At 46.2% G+C, this 18317-nt stretch overlaps 1 protein-coding gene across 5 annotated transcripts in view; it reads left to right on the top strand.

Moving 5' to 3' along the window:
• Positions 1-353: 353 nt before the first annotated feature.
• Positions 354-18317, top strand: part of LOC307071520 (semaphorin-4G-like) — a 31786-nt gene continuing 13822 nt past the window's right edge. For 2 of the 5 annotated variants that reach the window (XM_079730520.1, XM_079730524.1), the window contains exons 1-8: positions 354-614; positions 5954-6402; positions 13312-13463; positions 14633-14695; positions 14818-14916; positions 15562-15655; positions 16110-16223; positions 16894-17048. In XM_079730520.1, the coding sequence (XP_079586646.1) occupies positions 6228-6402; positions 13312-13463; positions 14633-14695; positions 14818-14916; positions 15562-15655; positions 16110-16223; positions 16894-17048 (852 nt within the window). In that variant the 5' untranslated portion in view covers positions 354-614; positions 5954-6227. Of the gene's footprint in view, positions 615-2221; positions 2356-2743; positions 2980-5953; positions 6403-13311; positions 13464-14632; positions 14696-14817; positions 14917-15561; positions 15656-16109; positions 16224-16893; positions 17049-18317 lie in introns of all 5 variants that reach the window. The other 3 variants (XM_079730521.1, XM_079730522.1, XM_079730523.1) reach the window with 3 other exon arrangements.

Genomic DNA, 18317 nt, shown 5'->3' with positions numbered 1-18317 from the left:
AGGACCAGCAGTTATAACCATTTATTATTTAAGGGGTTCTGAGTGTTAGGTCCTATAAATGACCTATGTAGGTCAAAACATAAAACAAAGTTATTTTTTATAGGTTAAGTGTCTTGTGTGTTTTTAGTCTTATGTAACTAGTCTTGATTAATGTGTTCCTTCATAAGGACATTAAAGCCTAATTAGAAAATGTAGATGCACTTTCTGTCCAGCAGGTGGCAGTGGAACGCCGCCTTCCCGCTTTACCGGGCAGGTTGCGTTACCTTTCTCACACCAACACTCTGCGTAGGTTATCGCTCAATATTGCGTCGCGGACACTACAAGTGAGCGAGCGAGAGAGGGAGAGAGAGAAGAGCAATTTTTTTTTGTTTCCCAGTGCTACCAATGAAACAAATGAACGACCCGTTTCATTGTGACAGTCTCGTCTCCAACAAGTGAAGAGGGCGTGCCACCTGTGACGAAAAGATGTCGCGAAGAAACTACAGCGATCATATTCAAGAGTCCGGCGTCTCAGTTATAGGGTGCAAAGTCCACTTTTTTTTACTATCCTCAGTGAGTTTCGTAACCGGTTGGCTATTGCCGATCTTCTATAGAGGAATCCACACCTGATATAGGTAAGTCGAACTCTACGTGGTGTTTTATTAATAAGTTATATGTTTAATGTAGCAATATAGGCCTACCTGATGCGCTATAGGAAAGTATAGCGCATCCGGATGAACATGGATCGAGTCCCCGGCATATGACAGAGTGAGCAGACCACCACTGCCGATCTTGCACGTCGTAGCCTATACATTTAAGAAGAGCCCGTGTCTCATACAGCCTATTTGTTGTACAACCTATATATAATAGGCGATATCCCAAATTATAGAGAATATAATGGCCTATCGCCGTACGTTATTTTGTCTCACTTATCGTGATCGGAAATTGTACGAAAAGTGTTAAAATACTGACAATACTTGTAGCTGCTGGTGTTTTCGTGTGTGATATGCGCTGGTGTTCTGACGTGGATCATATTTGCCTACTAATCATGTCCCGTGGTGTTTGTTTATGACGTGCCAGCGATGAGGATTAAACAGCTGAGCATACATTGGACGGTGCGACACATGATATGTAGCAAAATGACTCATACTGAAGCGCCAAAGCCACAAGTCATCCGTCAGCGCGTAATACTGTCCTACTACGAAGGTGTTTGACGAGACGATTGGTTCTCCCGGTCCCCATCAGGGTTGCTCGTCGTGGCTTTTGGGTTGCGTGCTGCTTGTCTCATCAGAGACCACAAGTTATTTGATTGACATACTTCAGACATCTGATTACAAATATTTTTATTTAAACATTTTCCAAAAAAAGTAGGACTTTTTTCTTTTTACCATGAATATAATCCCCTTTGCATTAGGTTTAACAACCAAAGTTATTCTATTATGAGTTTTTGAAAGAGAGAGTCCAGTGTTACAGACGTGTCCTTGTTTTCAGTAAATGCAGTGACAACATAATAAAGTGCGTATTCGAATAGTATTCAACTATTCAAAGAGAAACACTGGTGTCCCAATGTTGTTTACTTTTTGTTTTTCAGGAAGGGTTTCACAATAGCAGCAAATCGCTCTATTGATGCACATTTCAATGGCTTCGATTGTCATAGATCCATGACTGACTGACAAAAACACACCCATACACACACACATTCAAACATACTCACACGCACACATCTGCACGCACATGGATGCATGCACACATGTACACATACACATGCACCCGCACAAACACATACACTTGACAAGCACACACACACACACACACACACACACACACACACACACACACACACAAACAAATGGCATATCATAAGGAGCCGTGAGGAGGATGTATATTCACACAGAAGGATTAGAAGTTTTGATCCGGAACAGGATAAGACAGGCCTTTACGTTGACTTGTGTGGGAGGAACATGCTAATTAACCCCAAGAAGACAGCGAGAGAGACTAGTTGACTGGCTTCTGAGACAATCACTTCATGGTGCTGTCATGGTGGATCTCCATTCTCTCGCCCTGCAGTGCAAGTTCCTAGAATCGTTATTAATAGCTGAATGAAGAAATCCCATTCTGGGGAGGAATGCCAGGAGATTTGTGAGCTGGCAGATTAAAGCGGGGTGAGGTCAGAACATTATCAGTGCTTTTCCTGTCGTTTTAATTTCCCTCTCTGCTGCTGCTGCTCTTGTTGTTGCTTGAGGAGGTCTGTGTTCTGCTGGAGGTCATGGGCTATACGATGAGCCGCTGTAGCCCGGTGCTGCTAGACGCGACCCCAATCTCTTGTGCAGCAGTCCTACACACAGCCCCAACCCCACTGCAACGGGACGGATCATGGTGTGTTCATTTATTCATCATTTGCTCATTCTCACTTCACTCTTTCCCTCTTTTACATTGCTTCTCTCTCTCTGTCTCTCTCTGTCTCTCGCTCTCTCTCTCTCTGTGTGTCTCTCTCTCTCTGTCTCTCTCTCTGTCTCTCTCTCTCTCTCTCTCTCTCTCTCTCTCTCGCTCTCTCTCTCTCGTGACTAGTCCTAGCCTCCTCATCAACAGTTAGTGTAGAATGGTGGGTTAGGTCCCTGGCAGGACTGGAGGACCACTGAGGTGTCTTGGCTGACTGATTGTGGTGGGCTTCACCCTGACAGCCTGTCTAGAGTCATTGCGGAGCGATCCATGGCGGTGAATTCATCACTTAAGAAAGCGATGCACCTTATCTCCCCCCTTGCAGGCCTCCCCTCTCCTCCCTGGATGAGGGGAAGGGCTCTCTTGCTTCCTGTCGGACCCAGCGATGGCACCTGTCACACCCATCAAGTCCACCGGACTTATTGAGAGATGACGACTTCTTTAGACGGCTGCGCTGCCAGGACAATGGAGTTACACTGGGGTTCAACTTCATTTCCCATTGTCTTTGCTATTACTATTAAACCCTGTTGCCTTTTAGCTTTCATCCAAAGTCACCTACAGGTAATTGTGAACAGATCCCTGTCAATCAAGGGCTGGGACGGGACGGGACCTGGTGGTGGGGGGGTTATTAAGCGTTCGTCTGACAGTCAAACACATCTTACCGCCACTAGAGCCATCTGCTCCTCTTTCTTTTTGGAGAACATTGTCAGCACGCTGCAATAGCAGGAGGATGTGACTCAGGAGATGGATGCGCTCTTGGAAGAACCCCTCGTTATCCACTTGCGCGAGTGTCACCGCGTGACAGAAGAGAGAGAATAACAGAACGAGGCGTAACCGCAGGTGCCCCGTAACGATGGGGGGAAACGTGGGGGGATTCTTTTGGAAGCCCTGTATCCATGGCAGCCGTTGATTTTCTCATTTCAGAATCCCTCTCGCTTTACCCGCTTTCTCGCTAACTCTATCTCACTCGCTCTCCCTCTTGCTCTCTCTCCCCATCTTTCTGTATGTTTGCATCTGTTTTTGTCTCTCTCTCTCTTTTTCTCTCGCTCTCTCTTTCTATCTATATATCTCCCTGTATCTCCATATTTCTCTCTTTCTCCTTTTTCACTTAATCTTGTTCTCTCTCTCTCTTTTACTCTCCGTCTCTGACTCTCTCTGTCTTTCTGTCTCTCTGCCTATTAATCTTGCTTGCTCGCTCTCTATATCTTTCTATTTATTCTTTCTGTCTCTTTTTCATCCTCTGTCTCTTAATCCTGCTTTCTCTCTCTCTAAAAATCTATTTATCTATCACTATCTTCTTTCACTTTGTCTTAATGTTCTCTCTCACGCACTCTATCTATATATCTATCTATATCTTTCTCTTTCTCGTAATCTTGCTCTCTTCTTCCCTCTCTTTCTCTTTCTCTTTCTCTCTCTCTCTGTGTCTCTCTCTCTCTCTCTCTCTCTCTCTCTCTCTCTCTCTGTCTCTCTCTCGGTCTCTCTCTCTCTCTCTGTCTCTCTCTCGGTCTCTCTCTCTCTCTCTCTCTCTCTCTCTCTCTCTTTGTGTCTCTGGGTCTCTCTCTCTCTCTCTCTCTCTCTCTCTCTCTGTCTCTCTCTCTCTCTCTGTCTTACTTCTATGTCTGAGGGTCCTGGAAGTAGTCTTTTACTCCGGAGGCTAGCGGTTGCCATGGTGCCGAGCATCCGATGGGACAGCTGTGTTTTGCTGTAAAGAGTGCAGTCACTCGCCCTTACACTAATTGTTTCGATCCTCTTGCGCACATGTGTGTGTGTGTACGTGCATGTTTGTCTTAGTTTTTGTGCCTTTGTGTGTGCGTATGTATTTGTGTGGCTGAGGGTGTTCGCCTATATAAAGAAGCATCACTGGATTTCCTTCAGGCCAAGTGAGAGGCGTCTACATATCCGTCTTCATAATGGCTATTCAATTAGCTGCTGAGTACTGAACACATCTGGAGCGTGTGTGTTGATGGTAGGCAACAATGGGACAAAGAACATAAAAAAGAGACATTAATGGAGCAAGAAAGGGAAATGAGAGGGATGGTACCATTTCAGAAATGTTTCTGTCTCACTCAAGAGTATTGGTGTGTGTGTGTGTGTGTGTGTGTGTGTGTGTGTGTGTGTGTGTGTGTGTGTGTGTGTGTGTGTGTGTGTGTGTGTGTGTGTGTGCATGGGATGGTGACCGCCACAACACTATCTCTCTCTATCTCTTTTTCTTTCTCACTTGCTCTTTCTCTCTCTATATGTCTATATCTACATATGTATCTCTGTCTGTCTGTCTGTCTGTCTGTCTGTCTGTCTGTCTCTCTCTCTCTCTCTCTCTGTATCTCTCTTTCCCTCTGTATCTAATTTTCTCATTCTAATTCATACAATTTTCAACTCTTTTTTCTGAATGAGTGCCTCTTGTCCTCTCCTTCTCTGAAGAGATGGCCTCTCTCTATCTCTCTCTCTCTTTTGGCTGGAATATTTTTCACATTGATATATTCATATATGCGTTATATACTATTGTATAATATTCACTGCAGAGGAGTCACCATTTTCTAGTAGTGCTACTCTTATTTTGCTGCGGGTTATCAAATTCCAACCAATGTCACACTATGATTATATAATTCGCTCATTTCGATTTCTCTCACGACACATTTGACTTGTAGATACATATGATGTAGGAGCAGTATGCATCTTGCAGTAGGAGACCCAACAGGTACTGTGTAGATCAGGGATTAAACCCAGTACCTTTCCACTGGGAGCCAGCTCCTCCTAGCTGAGTGTTGATGTGTCCCTGAGCAAGATACTTAACCCTAACTGCTCCTGACGAGCTGGCTGTCGCCTTGCATGGTTGACTGCCATCGGTGTGTCAATGTGTGTATTAACCGATGTGAGTCGCTTTGGATAAAAGCCAAATGCTAAATGCCCTAATTGTACTTGTAATTGTAATTGAGTCAAACCTTTGGAACCACATCACCGATACCCTTTGCCTACGTCACTTTCACTTTTGATATTGTGTATATTAATCTGAATTGTTTGCTTGTGGTATTCATCCACACAAAGCTCAACTCTCCTCATTTCACTAAAGATGTGTTTGTTCAGGGCCGTTATGCTGTTGCTTCATTAGAGAAGGTCGTAGCCATTGGGGTGCGATTAAAAAGTGTTTTGCTTCCTGAGAGAGCCTGACTCCTATCTCTGTGAAGTAGGTACGCTGCCCATATTTAATTCACAACCTACAGTTCAGGTCTCTTTCTGTCTCTTTCATCATCCTGGTGAGGAAATACTTTGACGTCAGCTCATCTCTGGCTCTTGATCTCTGGGCCCTCGAATGGATGGGAGACTTCCCAACCCCCTGTAGAGTTTATCTTACCCCCCCTGGTTTGACAAATACTTCTGCTATCTTTTTGATATATTACACATTGGACTGAATTATTGTATTTGTTTAACCTTGTGTGCAATATGCATGCATGTTCCATCACAGATATGTCTAACGCTCTTATCTCCTGTGTGTGTGTGTGTGTGTGTGTGTGTGTGTTTGTGTGTGTCCTTTCCACAGACATCACCAAAATCAAGTCTTCAACCCCTGTATCTAAGCCCTTCCATTCCTCAAACGCAACAAGTCAGCGTGTCCCTGCTGAGTGTGTGTGTGTGTGTGTGTGTGTGTTTGTGTGTGTCTCTTGAGGTCTATGTGTTTTCACGCATCATAAAGAGTGGTTGATTCCATCTGTGTGTGTGTGTGTGTGCGTGAGCGCGTTTGCAAATATGCTGTAGTGAATACCATTGCAAGACAGCATCACCTCTGAGAGAGAGAGCGAGAGCGAGAGAGAGAGATGAGCGTGAGACACATTGGACGGTCCACCCGATCGATCATGCGGCGTTCGTCCATCACGTGGCCCTGGCTCCTGCTGCTGCTGCTCTGCTACTGGGCGGGCACGGCGACGGGCCAACTCTTCAGGACCCCCCTGGAGGGGGACACAACGCCCCGCCTCACCATCACCACCAGCGGTGAGTCGGAAACGCACATATATATTTATTATTTTTACGATTTTCTATGATTTTTATGCTTTATTATAGAGTGAGATAGTTAGGAAGGTGTAGGAGATGGAGGGGAGGACATTCAGCAAAGGACCACAGGTAGGGAATAGGATTCGAACCCGGGTCGCTGCGATCAGGACCTTGACGGTACGCGCTCTACCTAGATTGTCATTGCGTCGTAAAACACAATCGAAACAAGCTGTACAGAAACCCACAATAGTTAAAGCATAACTTATAGTTAAAGCGTTAGATGATGAATGAATAACTGTCACTACTAGTACTGCTACAGGTACTAGCACTTATAGTACTTTTATCCAAAGGCACTTACAGTGAATTCAGACCCATGTTGATAACCGGGGCTATAGGGCACGTTGTCATGCTGTGGACATTAGAGAATCGAACCCAGTACCTTTTGGCTCAACCTAGCATGTGGACTATTTATACCGGTCTACAAACTCTGTGTATGTGTCTATGTGTGTGTGTGTTTGTGTTATTTAAACTGTTTTGGTTTGTTTGAAGAATGCCCTCATGTAAACACGTCAGTGTTTTGTGTCTTAAGGTAGGAGAGAACTTTCATTTGCTTTTCAAAATACAGTTTACAAAGGAGCAGTGAAACTATGACCAATATTATGTTGCTTTGTGTACGGAATAAGCAAGGGTATGCGTGTGTGTGTGTATTTATGTATACGTGTGTGTGTGTGTGTGTGTGTGTGTGTGTGTGTGTGTGTGTGAATTTTTGCCTTTTATATTGTTGTTGGGATGCAGGCATCAGAAATTGCAAATCTTTATTTAATGACTTTAGCGCCAATCTACCGATACTGTTCCCTCCACGCTGCCTCCCCTCTCCCCTGTGAACTGGCCTTTATGAAACGCAGTCTTTCTCTTGGGCTCTTCAGAGATCCATTTCATTTTGGTTGTTTTTAGCCCATTTTTCTATTACTTCCCCCACCGTGCTTCCCTCTTCACAGCCTCCACAATCGACATTTAAAATACCCTAAATCTCCATTCCACTCCTCTCTTGTTTCCTAATACGCCTCCGTTCTGGTCTCTGTCTGTCTCTCGCTGCTACTTTCTATCCTCCTCCTCTCTCTCTATCTCTTTCTCTCCTTGCTCTGCACCTGAGACTGTTCTCAGAACCTTTATTTCATTCATCCTTGCTCATTATTTTATTATAGCTCAAGGTACCATTCCTGTTTTTGTCAATGGCTCCCCCGGTGACCTTAACAGAGCTTTAGATAAGATTTAACAACTATTATTTGAGTGTGCTTTGTTACAAATGGTCAGGCCATGCCTCAGCTATTTGTAAGTGAAATGCTCTGTAAGAACAACTTTTTCTGTGTAGGCTGCACTGGCTTTTTTCAGACCAATCAGGGCATCTTTTCCGTGATTAGTTTGGTAAATCCATCTTTAAATCTTCTTTTGGACCCCTTGTTGCTGGCGACAATAAGCTTCAATCAGATCCAGCCCAAATGGGTGATATCCTCCAACAGCAGTACAAGAAAGCTTTCAGCAATCAGAACAATGTCGATACTGACAACATCGAGCTACATCAGCAGACCACCCAGACTTTGACAGACATAACTCTAACTCTAGACGATGTTCCGGAGGCAATCAAAGATACCGGAAGCCACTCAGCCCCGGGTCCGGATACGTTTCCTGCTGTGCTTCTCCATGAGTGTAAGGACCCACTATCCCTTCCCATCCTTCATCTCTCGAGACAATCCCTCAACACTGCAGATATTGCAGGCATCATGTTTAGCATTGCGCCTATCTTCGCAGGGCCTTTGACAAGGTGGATCATAGAATCCTGCTAAAAAAGCTTGAATCCCTTGGTATCCAGGGTAAGCTCTACAACTGGATTACCAGCTTCCTGACTGAAAGGAAACGGTACGTTACAGTTGATGGAGTCATGTCATCTATCATCGACGTCGTCAGCGGAGTTCCTCAAGGTACAGTACTTGGACCCACACTGTTCCTCATCTACATCAATGATTACTTTGGTGTTGTTAAACACAGTAAAATCAAAGTGTTTGCAGAGGACTCCAAACTCCACAAAGTTATATCCTCCCATATCAACAGTCTTTTACTCCAAGAGGATCTCTTATCAGTTGTCAAGTGGGTCGATACCAACAACATGGAACTAAATCAAGAAAAGTTCCAGCTCCTCCAACATGGTAAAATCCATGATCTGAAGCAGCCATATACCCTACCATTGGGCCAACTGCTTCAGGGTTCTGACCACGTCAATGACTTGAGGGTCTACGTCGACACCAACCTCACCTGGCGAACTCATATTGCCATGAAAGCAGCCAAGGTCAATAGCCTGGCAAGCTGGATCCTGCAGACCTTTATCACCAGGGATGTTGACACGTTTATGCTCCTCTACAAATCCTTTGTCCGCTCGCATCTCGAATACTGCTGTCCGGTCTGGTCACCTCAGCTGCAGCTCGACATCATACAAATCGAAGCAGTCCAGAGATCTTTCGTTGCTAAGATGCAGGTGACCAGTGACCTTAACTACTGGGACCGCCTCCACGTCTCTCAATGTATTCTCTGCAGCGACGACGGGAAAGGTACACTATCATCCTCATCTGAAAGATTGAGCATTACATCCTCCCGAACAGTATTAACCTCAGCTTCCGAGAAACCTCCAGACACGGTACCAACTGTATCAGACCAGTGGGCAACTCAAAATACAGCAGCGTCAATACTCTGAGGTTCAACACCTTCGCCTCACGAGCATCAGCTCTGTACAATGTGGTCCCTACCAGTATCAAGTCCCTCCCAACCTTGACTACCTTCAAGCCTGCACTTGATGTGATCCTCAACAGCTGATACTCCACCGACACATGGGTACACCGGGCAAAACCAGAACTCTGTGCTGGAGTGGGCTGGTAGCAATTGTCTCTAAAGTTTCTACAAACGGCCGGTGGAGATGCACGACATTCTTGGCCTGAGCGCTCCAGCTCAAATCCTACCCAAGTGGCCCAAGAGAGTCTTCACTGACATGCCTCAAAGCAGTGTTAATGATTACACAAACTTTGCCCATGAAGACAATTCGTGAGATTGATTAATAGCATAACAATGTCTTTATCAAAACAAGGATATGTTAACTCTAAAATCCTTTTGATATCCACTCATGTATTGCATGTGACTTCACTGCACACGTAATATACCATAAACGTGGCATGCATAAAGTGTTGCCTCAATAGTGATATTTTATTTACAGTGTTTGTGTGTGTGTGTGTGTGTGTGTGTGTGTGTGTGTGTGTGTGTGTGTGTGTGTACATTGTGATCAGCCAGCAGAGGTTTACGTGCATGCCCACGCCTTACTGCCATGACCCACAAGGTTCCTAGGCGTTCCTTTTTATGCGCGTCATTAATCCCAATGTATATGTATGGGGGGGGGGGGGGGGGGGGGGCGTTCCTGAATGTATGTCTATGTTAGCTCCAGTCCAGTGTCTCAGAGTGAGGCTGAATGGGTGGGTGGGTGGCTGGGGTAGGTGGGTGTCCACACACACGCTCTGCTCTGTCCCGATCAAAGCAGGCTGCTTTTGAGATGTTTTCAAGGTAAATTAAGTCTCTGTTCCTTTCGTCTCCCCTTAGGTTTGGTTATCTGCCTCTCTCTCATAACACGTCCCCTTTCATTTTAAGGACTCTCGACTAAACTGTAAAACTCTAACCGCCTGAAAGTTACATGCTCCTCTGAGAGAAGTTAATCATCACCCAGACCTCCATTAAACCCTGCCAGTCTTTCTAGCTCCCCCTCTACACTCACACACACACACACACACACACACACACACACACACACACACACACACACACACACACACACACGTGTGGATGTTTGGATCTTTTGGCTGGAACATTATTCACATCGATATTAAGCGTATGCCTTTCCCCGAGGCGTCAACCATCGTCTAATATTCCTACCCAGTTTCACTCCATATGTTGTCATTCGGCTATTATAATGTACACTTCTAGGATGCCGTTTGGTAAACGAAAAAAATTGGGGGATCAAACCCAGTCCCTTTTGACTAGTAGTCAAACACTACGTTACCTTGTGCACCCTGCTGCTTCCCTTTCATGTTTGTGGTTTAAGTGTTTGCGTGTGAGATTAGTCCACCTAACGCTCCTCTCTCACTATAAGAGATCTTTCCTCTGCGCTCTCTGCTCTGGAGTTCTTGCTTGATTAGATGAGTTTCTTTCTTCCTTTGCTGTTTCAAACGCTTGTCTCCACTGTGATAAGAAACACTGTAAAACAACCGTCTAAACGTGATATCCTCCAAAAGTTAATCATAATCCGGACTTCCAGTATCAGTGGTAAACGCCGGTAATTCTACCCTCCCTCCCCTGCCTCCACCACCACCATCGCCACCACCACTCCACTACATGTCACCTGGGGGGGAGTTACGACTTGTGAGTCAGCGTTGCGTGGCAGCAGCTGTCCAGCAGGTCTTGTGTAAGTGTCTTTTTGATGGGACTACAAGCCGAGGTCACCAACAACACAAAACAGCAGCCTTTTGTCTGGAGTTCACAACTCCTGAGTCACCCTCTCAACATGAGTTGATTTAGGGTCAGCACCTTCCCTGTCGCCCAAGGACCGACAATTAGGGAAAATTAGGGAAATCGCATCAGTTTTAGCCAGGAAGGTAATTGTAGACTTTTCTTTAGCTTTCCGCTTCAACGAATAGCAACAAGATAAGCCAAGGAGATACCTGATCCCCTGCATTAGCAGCTAATGCTATATAAATGAGCGCAGCGGAAGGGGATTTTACAGGAAGAGATTAGTGCCTTTAATGACCATGTATTTGATAGCTCATTGCTCTTCGCAGAGATTTATTCCTGGGGTGAAAGAGTGAACTTGATGTGTTTTTAACTCTGAGGCGTGTTGCAGTGTGTGGACTGTGCTAATTAATGTCTTATTCTTTTTTAATTGCAGTTTGATGAATTTTTAGCTAAGCTATGTCCTTAGCATTCATATAACAATGGAGTACAATAGCTTCAAAAGTAGATACCTAAACATCCTTGCATTCCTAAACAACTCAGTATTGGTTGTAGGGCTTGTATTTCTGTTTGTCAGTTATTTTTGTGTGTGTCTGTTTGAGTGCACAATATGTGCGTGCATGTGATTAATTACATACTGTTGTTTTATGGCTACCCTGAGGTTGTTTTTAAATCAGCCTTGCTGCATCGTATGCTGGGATGTTGTTTAACCAACAGGGATGCAGGATTGCACAGCTGAGCTCAAGTGATTTCTCTGGGTCTGTGTATGTGTTTGTGTGTGTGTGAGTGTGCGTCTGTGAGTGTGTGTGTGTGTGAGTGTGCGTCTGTGTGTGCATGCATGTGTGTGTGTGAAAACAACGTGCGTATGTGTGTGTCTCTGTGAGGAGTGTTTGTGCGAGTGAAACCCTCGTTAATTTCTCGATCTGTCAAACATCGGAATCCAAATATAACCCGGTCACATAGACAGAGCCGTGCACTACATTATAACGGAAAAGTCGTGGCGGAAATCCACACACAGTCAACACTACAGCCTCTCTCTCTCTTCAGGAAAACACCCCAAAGAAAACTCTTCTATCTTCTCTCCCTCTCTTCAATATTATTTTATTCAGCTATTCAGTTCAGCTATTCTAAGCTTCAAGGAAATAATCCAAAGTGTAGCATATAGCGCTACAGCTAACAAGCTCTTCTTCCTCACACAGCATAGCATTACTTCAGACGGACCAGGATGCCTATGTATCAATATCCATAAATGAAGAGCTGATTCCCTGATGTCTGTATGCGTGGTGCTGGCTGGCCAGACACCTGGAGGGGCATGCAGAGGGAAGGCCTAGAAGGATATTTTTACTAGATCAGTACAGCATATATCCTTGTTAACATATCGTCTCCTGCCCTGCATGGAATACTTCCTAAGGTGCACCTGAGAAAATCTTTAGAAGAGTATAATGTGGGAGCAGGATGGTGTAGAGAATAGGATGTTCCTGACTCCGTGATGAAAGGGACTTGGTTTCATCTCCAATGCACCAAATCTGACCTGAAGTCATTCTTGAGCACGCTGTCTCTACCTCCCCTACCTGCTCTTTAATGACTTGTATCTGAGTTCACTCTCCCTTCGGATGAAAGCGACTTCTGAAGGACTTAGAACTGTAGGACTGTAGATCAACACATATGACATCGGGCTCCCTTTCACTCCAGTGGTATGCTCAGGCTGGTATCTCCCCCACCGAATGAAACAGAGGGGGGTGATGTTCTGAAACGTTTTTATTCAAGAAAATAAATCACAGATTTCAGGAGTTGAACTCCTTCACTGCATTTGAAGTATATTTAAATACTGTTTTTCTTATTTAACTCATCAAGTAGCTTGGCGCGACTCTAATAGCCTGTCTTGAACTTCCCTCATGCAGACACATAGCGTTCATGCACAACCAAGCAAAACAGACAAGAATAAAATCCTCTTTCCAACTCCATAGAAAGTGCCACTCGCCCAGGCGTGCCGAAACACTTATTCATGAACTTCAGTTTTCAATGAAAAAAATAATCTTAAAATGATCATCTATTGTCTGATTAACACGAACACTGAAAGTGGGTGGTGCATTAAGGATTTGATTGTTCTATCAAACTATAGACTGTTCCCGTTACAGTGCTTGACTTAGTTTAAAATACTTATATTTGAGCTATTTTATGTGGCCTATTGGTGAAGTAGCATTGATCATTTTGGAGGGGGAATAAATTCGATAAAAAATAATTCAGCAGAGGCAGGGACATAAAGACCTGAAAGGGGGAAGTCTCATGGATCCCCTCCGGCAAATGGCTCCCTTGGTTTGCCTCATCGCCCCTCATCCTCACCCTCTGGTGCCCCCGCCCCCTCTCCAGGCCTGGAGGGCTGCCGGAGGTTCCAGTCCCCCGCGGCGGTGGACTACGGCTCCCTGCTGCTTGAGGCGGACAGCGGGCGTCTCTACGTCGGGGCCCGCGGCGCCGCCTTCTCCCTGGACGCCAACGACATCTCGGCCAACACCACGCTCGGAGTGAGTGACCGCCCGCGGGCATGTGTGTGTGTGTGTGTATGTGGCAGTGTATGTGTGTGAGCGTGTGTGAGTCTCAACCGTCCATTAGTGTCTCTCGATGTAGTGGGTACGCGCTTGAAGGCCTTTTTTTTTTTTAAATCTAACTTTTTTTGGTGTATTATTATCTTGACTAAGGATGTGTGTACAGCCACGTTAACTCCCCTTAGAATGTTAATCAAGCTCATTTTATGAGCCCAAACTATTTAACACTTTACTTTTAAAATACTTGATACATTTTCCCAATACATTTCACGATCCGCCATTTCGGTTGTGCCGCGTGTGCTGTTCTATTGTTTCATTAGACCAAAGCCCAGCATCGGAAGACGTATACAACCCCTCCAGGAATGATAAATACATAACAATCCAAGGCTGTCTCTTTAAGTAACCATAGCAACTGGTGGTGGAGGTTCGGTCGAATCCGCTGCGCTGCGTGCACCTGTCAGGGTGCCTGTGATAACCTGACACAAACCTGCTCGGAAACCTGTTACTAATGAGAGGACAGGGTGCTGTATAGCCCCCAGGTACCAGCCCCGGTGGTGATCGTGCGTGTGTGAGTGTGTGTGTGTTTCAGTAGGTGTGTGCTTTTGTGTGTGTGTGTGTGTGTGTGTGTGTGTGTGTGTGTGTGTGTGTGTGTGTGTGTGTGTGTGTGTTTTAGTGTGTGTGTGTGTGTGTTTATGTTAGTGTATGTGTGTGTGTTTGTGCAAGCACGTGTTCATGAGTGTGTGTGTGTTTGTGTTTGTGTGTGTGTTTGTGTGTGCAAGCGCGTGTTTGTGCATGTGTGTGTGTGTGTGTCTTTGTGCGTGTGCGCGTTTGTGCGTGTGTGTGTGTGCGTGTGTTTGTGTGTGTGTGAGTTAAACACACACACACACACACACACACACACACACACACTCACACACACATATATGCCGCCTGGCTGTCTCTGTAAATAAAAGTGTGTGCTTAGTCAACTGTCAGTTTAATGTAAGAGTTTGGGAGGGAAAAATACAGGTTCAGCACAAAATGCTGGTGTGCTAATGCTGACATGATTAATGTTTCAGGTGCTGCTGTTGTTGTTGTTTTAAATGGGCCTAAGTCATTGTAACAGAATCTTCTATCTTTGTGCGTGTGTGTGTGTTGTCTATTATTAGATTCAGTGGGAGACGTCCCAAGAGAAAAAGCAGCAGTGTCTGGCCAAAGGAAGAGACAATAAGGTGGAAACACGCTCCTATCTTCTATCCTCTCTGTTTCTGCTTGAGAATGCCCTTATCCTCTGCATTGATATTCACCCGCTGAACAGCAATTACATTCCTGTCCTGTTTGTCTCTCCCTTCAGACCGAGTGCTTTAATCACATCCGCTTCCTCCAGAGGTTTAATTCCACTCATCTGTACATGTGTGGAACCTACGCCTTCAGCCCCCTCTGCGTCTACGTCGTAAGACCCCTTCAAATCCCTCACGCACCCACACCCAAACCCACCCGAGTCACAGTTGAAGTCCATCAGCTAATAATGAAACTGAACTTGTGAACCTGATATTTAAAGATGACAGTTGCATGAGACCAACTTTCCTTATCTCCGAGAGATAAGAAAAACATTGACGGTCACGTGACTAGTTGATAGTGCCCGTACCCATGGCCACTTTGCAGAACTAGTCACTGTCAGCCTTTGAGCAGGAACTAAACCTAAATGCAGGGATGAACAAACTCAAAAGCAGGTGCATAACAAGTTTGGCCTCGAACCAGCAGAAATACAGAAGTGACGCAGGCAGAAACAAAGCAACGGGACAAATCAGCAGGACATAAAGGAAGCTACAAACAAGGGTAGAAATACGGAACTTAAAGTGAGGACGGAGAACAGCATCTAAAGTCGTGAAAACAGCCACAACATATCACGAGGGGGGAACAAGTATATCCCATCTCACAGTAAACTCACGCTTGGCTAGACTCAGGATTATAAGGGCGTGGTCTGAATCCCCACCCCGCGATAGCCCACTCTTTACAACGTATTTTTTTTTATCTAATGCAAAAGTTCATTCAAATCGCCTCTGATGAAACTGACACGTCTCTGTGCTCTCGCTAGGAGGAGGAGCCCTTTGTGATGTCCTCCCAGCCCGAGGAGGGCAAGGAGAAGTGTCCCTACGGCCCGACCACAGGCTACACCGGCCTCATCGTAGGTAAGACTGCTGCTCTCGTCTAGCCCTGCCGGTAGAGAACGGCCCCAACTCCGCCATGGTTAGGGGTTCGAGTCCCACTAGGCCGCTCTGTATGAAGGACAAGGTGTCGCTTTGCCTATAGCTCAATCAACAGAGCTGATGACGACACTCTTACTGGGTTCACACCCCTAGCCGACAGCCTACCCATTGAGCGAGACGCCTCCCCTCTGCTGGCACAATAATAACCTGTATGTCTCCCTTTAGACAAAAGCATCTGCAAAACAACTCAATAGCAGCTAGAACTTCCACTGGTAGTGGATGAGGGGTGATATCCCAGACACACACACACACAGACTAAGTAATGCGTTTGGGTGACTTGAAACGAGTATGATTATGCAGTTCAGGGCCTCCCCTCGTCTCCTCTGGCTGAGCCTCGGGTCATTGATGAAGCGTGTGTGAATGTGTGTTCCTCCAGAGCAGCAGATGTACTCGGCCGCCCGCTACGAGTTCCGCAGCTTCCCGGACCTGCGGCTCAACGGACCCCCCATCACGCTGAAGACGGAGGACGCCCCGATCCGCTGGCTCAACGGTGGGGGAGCGGGGGGGTCAGAGAGTTTAAGCTAGTGTTGGGACGCACCCATTTGCTGGCTGGCGAAATCGGCCGAAATGTGTAATATTGGTAATTGCATGGAAATTATGGATGATTCCATTTTTTAGGGGGGGGGGGGGAGGGGGATATGAATCAATCAAAAGCCCACTATTCGTGACAAAACATAAACGCTATTAACGCTATCGCTCTTGTCTTCTTATAAATTTCAGTATCAAAATGTCAAAGTATATGGGTTCAAAAACCTGTACATCCCTAGTGAATGACTTTCCCACCATCTAACGAGAACTCCATTATATCCTGGTCAGCCTACTTAAACCAATACATGGGCATAATACTGGGAACTGAAGTGTTACCATCGCACCACGGGGATGGCTGCAAACCGAGTGCCGAAAGACATTCCGTGCCAGAGGATGTCGCTTGGCATCGTCGCCGTGGCGGCGACATCACCTGGCACTGCTCCAGCCAATCAGAGAGAGCGCTGGAGCAATAGTGCTGCGATCATAGTATCCCACACCCCAGATGGGGCCACTTTGACATTCAGCCCGAGGTTAATCTACTTAACGGACAATCAACTCGCCGTTCGAGGCCAGCGTTGTCGTGCGAAGTGTGTGTTCAACTTTTTCATTGAAATGATTCCTTTCCCGTCCAGACGCGGACTTCGTGGGTTCGGCGTTGGTCAGGGAGAGCGTGGACAGCTTCGAGGGCGACGACGACAAGATCTACTTCTTCTTCACGGAGGGGAGCGAGGAGCAGGCAGGAGGCATCAATCACGGCAGGGTGGCCCGCGTGGCCCGCGTCTGCAAGGTGAGGCCGGGGGCGATAGAGAGAGAGAGAGAGAGAGAGAGAGAGAGAGAGAGAGAGAGAGAGATAGGAGAGAGAGAGAGAGAGAAAGAGAGAGAGAGAGATAGGAGAGGGAGAGGGAGAGAGAGAGAGAGAGAGAGAGAGAGAGAGAGAGAGAGAGAGAGAGGGAGACAGAGAGAGAGACAGAGAGAGGGAGAGGGAGAGGGAGAGAGAGAGGGAGAGAGAGAGAGAGAGAGGGAGACAGAGAGAGACAGAGAGAGAGGGAGAGGGAGAGAGAGAGAGAGAGGGAGGGGGACGGAGGGAGGATGGGAGAGGGAGGAGAAGGGAACACAATAAGCCATAAAAAGAGTGCAACACACACAGCAAAAGGGGGCAGTGCAAGGTGAGGTTAGGGTGAGAGCGAGAGAGAGAGAGAGACACACAAACACACATCGAGGGGAGGCGGTGCAAGGTAAGGTCAGGGTGAGGTGAGAGAACGACCTAATGAGGGAGAGAGCGGGAGAGCAAGAGAGAGTGAGAGTGCGAGAGAGGAAGAGCTAGGATGAGTGATACAGAAAGAGAATTGACTAGACGAATAAAAAGACAGCGAGAAAGAGTGAGCGGGGGGGGGGGGGGGGGGGGGTGGAAGAAAACATAACAGAAATAAAGCAATGGGATACAGACACACAAAGAGAGATGGGAGAGAGATGCCGACCAACCCAGTGAGATAGATGGTAGAGAGACACAGTGTTAGAGGTTAGAGAGAGAGAGCTATGTTTGTAGTGGTGAATAGACGGAGAGGAACAGCGTAAACAGACGCAGTGCAAGGGAAATGTTGTGGGCAGCAGGTCCTTGAGGGGAGCGGTGGAAAATGAATGCGTCAGGAGATGCAAAAGAAGCGGAGGTGGAGAAGACAGAAATACGTTATTGGCCTATGCTACTAGCACAAAGCAAAGTCTTTTCCACCTGTGTATTCAATGACTAGTTTACATCAGTAGTATGTGCTGCTAGTTTGTGCTAGAAGTTTAGCACAAGTGGTTTTGGTACTGGTTGGCGCTGGTCGTGTACACTAGTGCTCACACACTATCGGAAATGTGTAAGGGCTTGAAAAGCATAAAGGAAAGTAAGCTTGGTTTCACGATTGGAGTGTAAGGTGGAAATAACTGCTTACGCTCATAGCATAACCAAGCCTTTTCAGAGTGGCTCTGACCTCGCCGGCCACAGCGAGGACGGTTTCTCTTCAGCCTTCAAACAGCAAATTGCATTCGCTGCTGAGATCCCGAAGCACAACAG

Source organism: Pollachius pollachius (assembly GCF_949987615.1).
Source record: "Pollachius pollachius genome assembly, chromosome: 2".
In the NCBI taxonomy this organism is placed as follows: Eukaryota; Metazoa; Chordata; class Actinopteri; order Gadiformes; family Gadidae; genus Pollachius; species Pollachius pollachius.
Note: the sequence above shows the minus strand (reverse complement) of the source record. Positions and strands in the feature narration are given on the sequence as shown.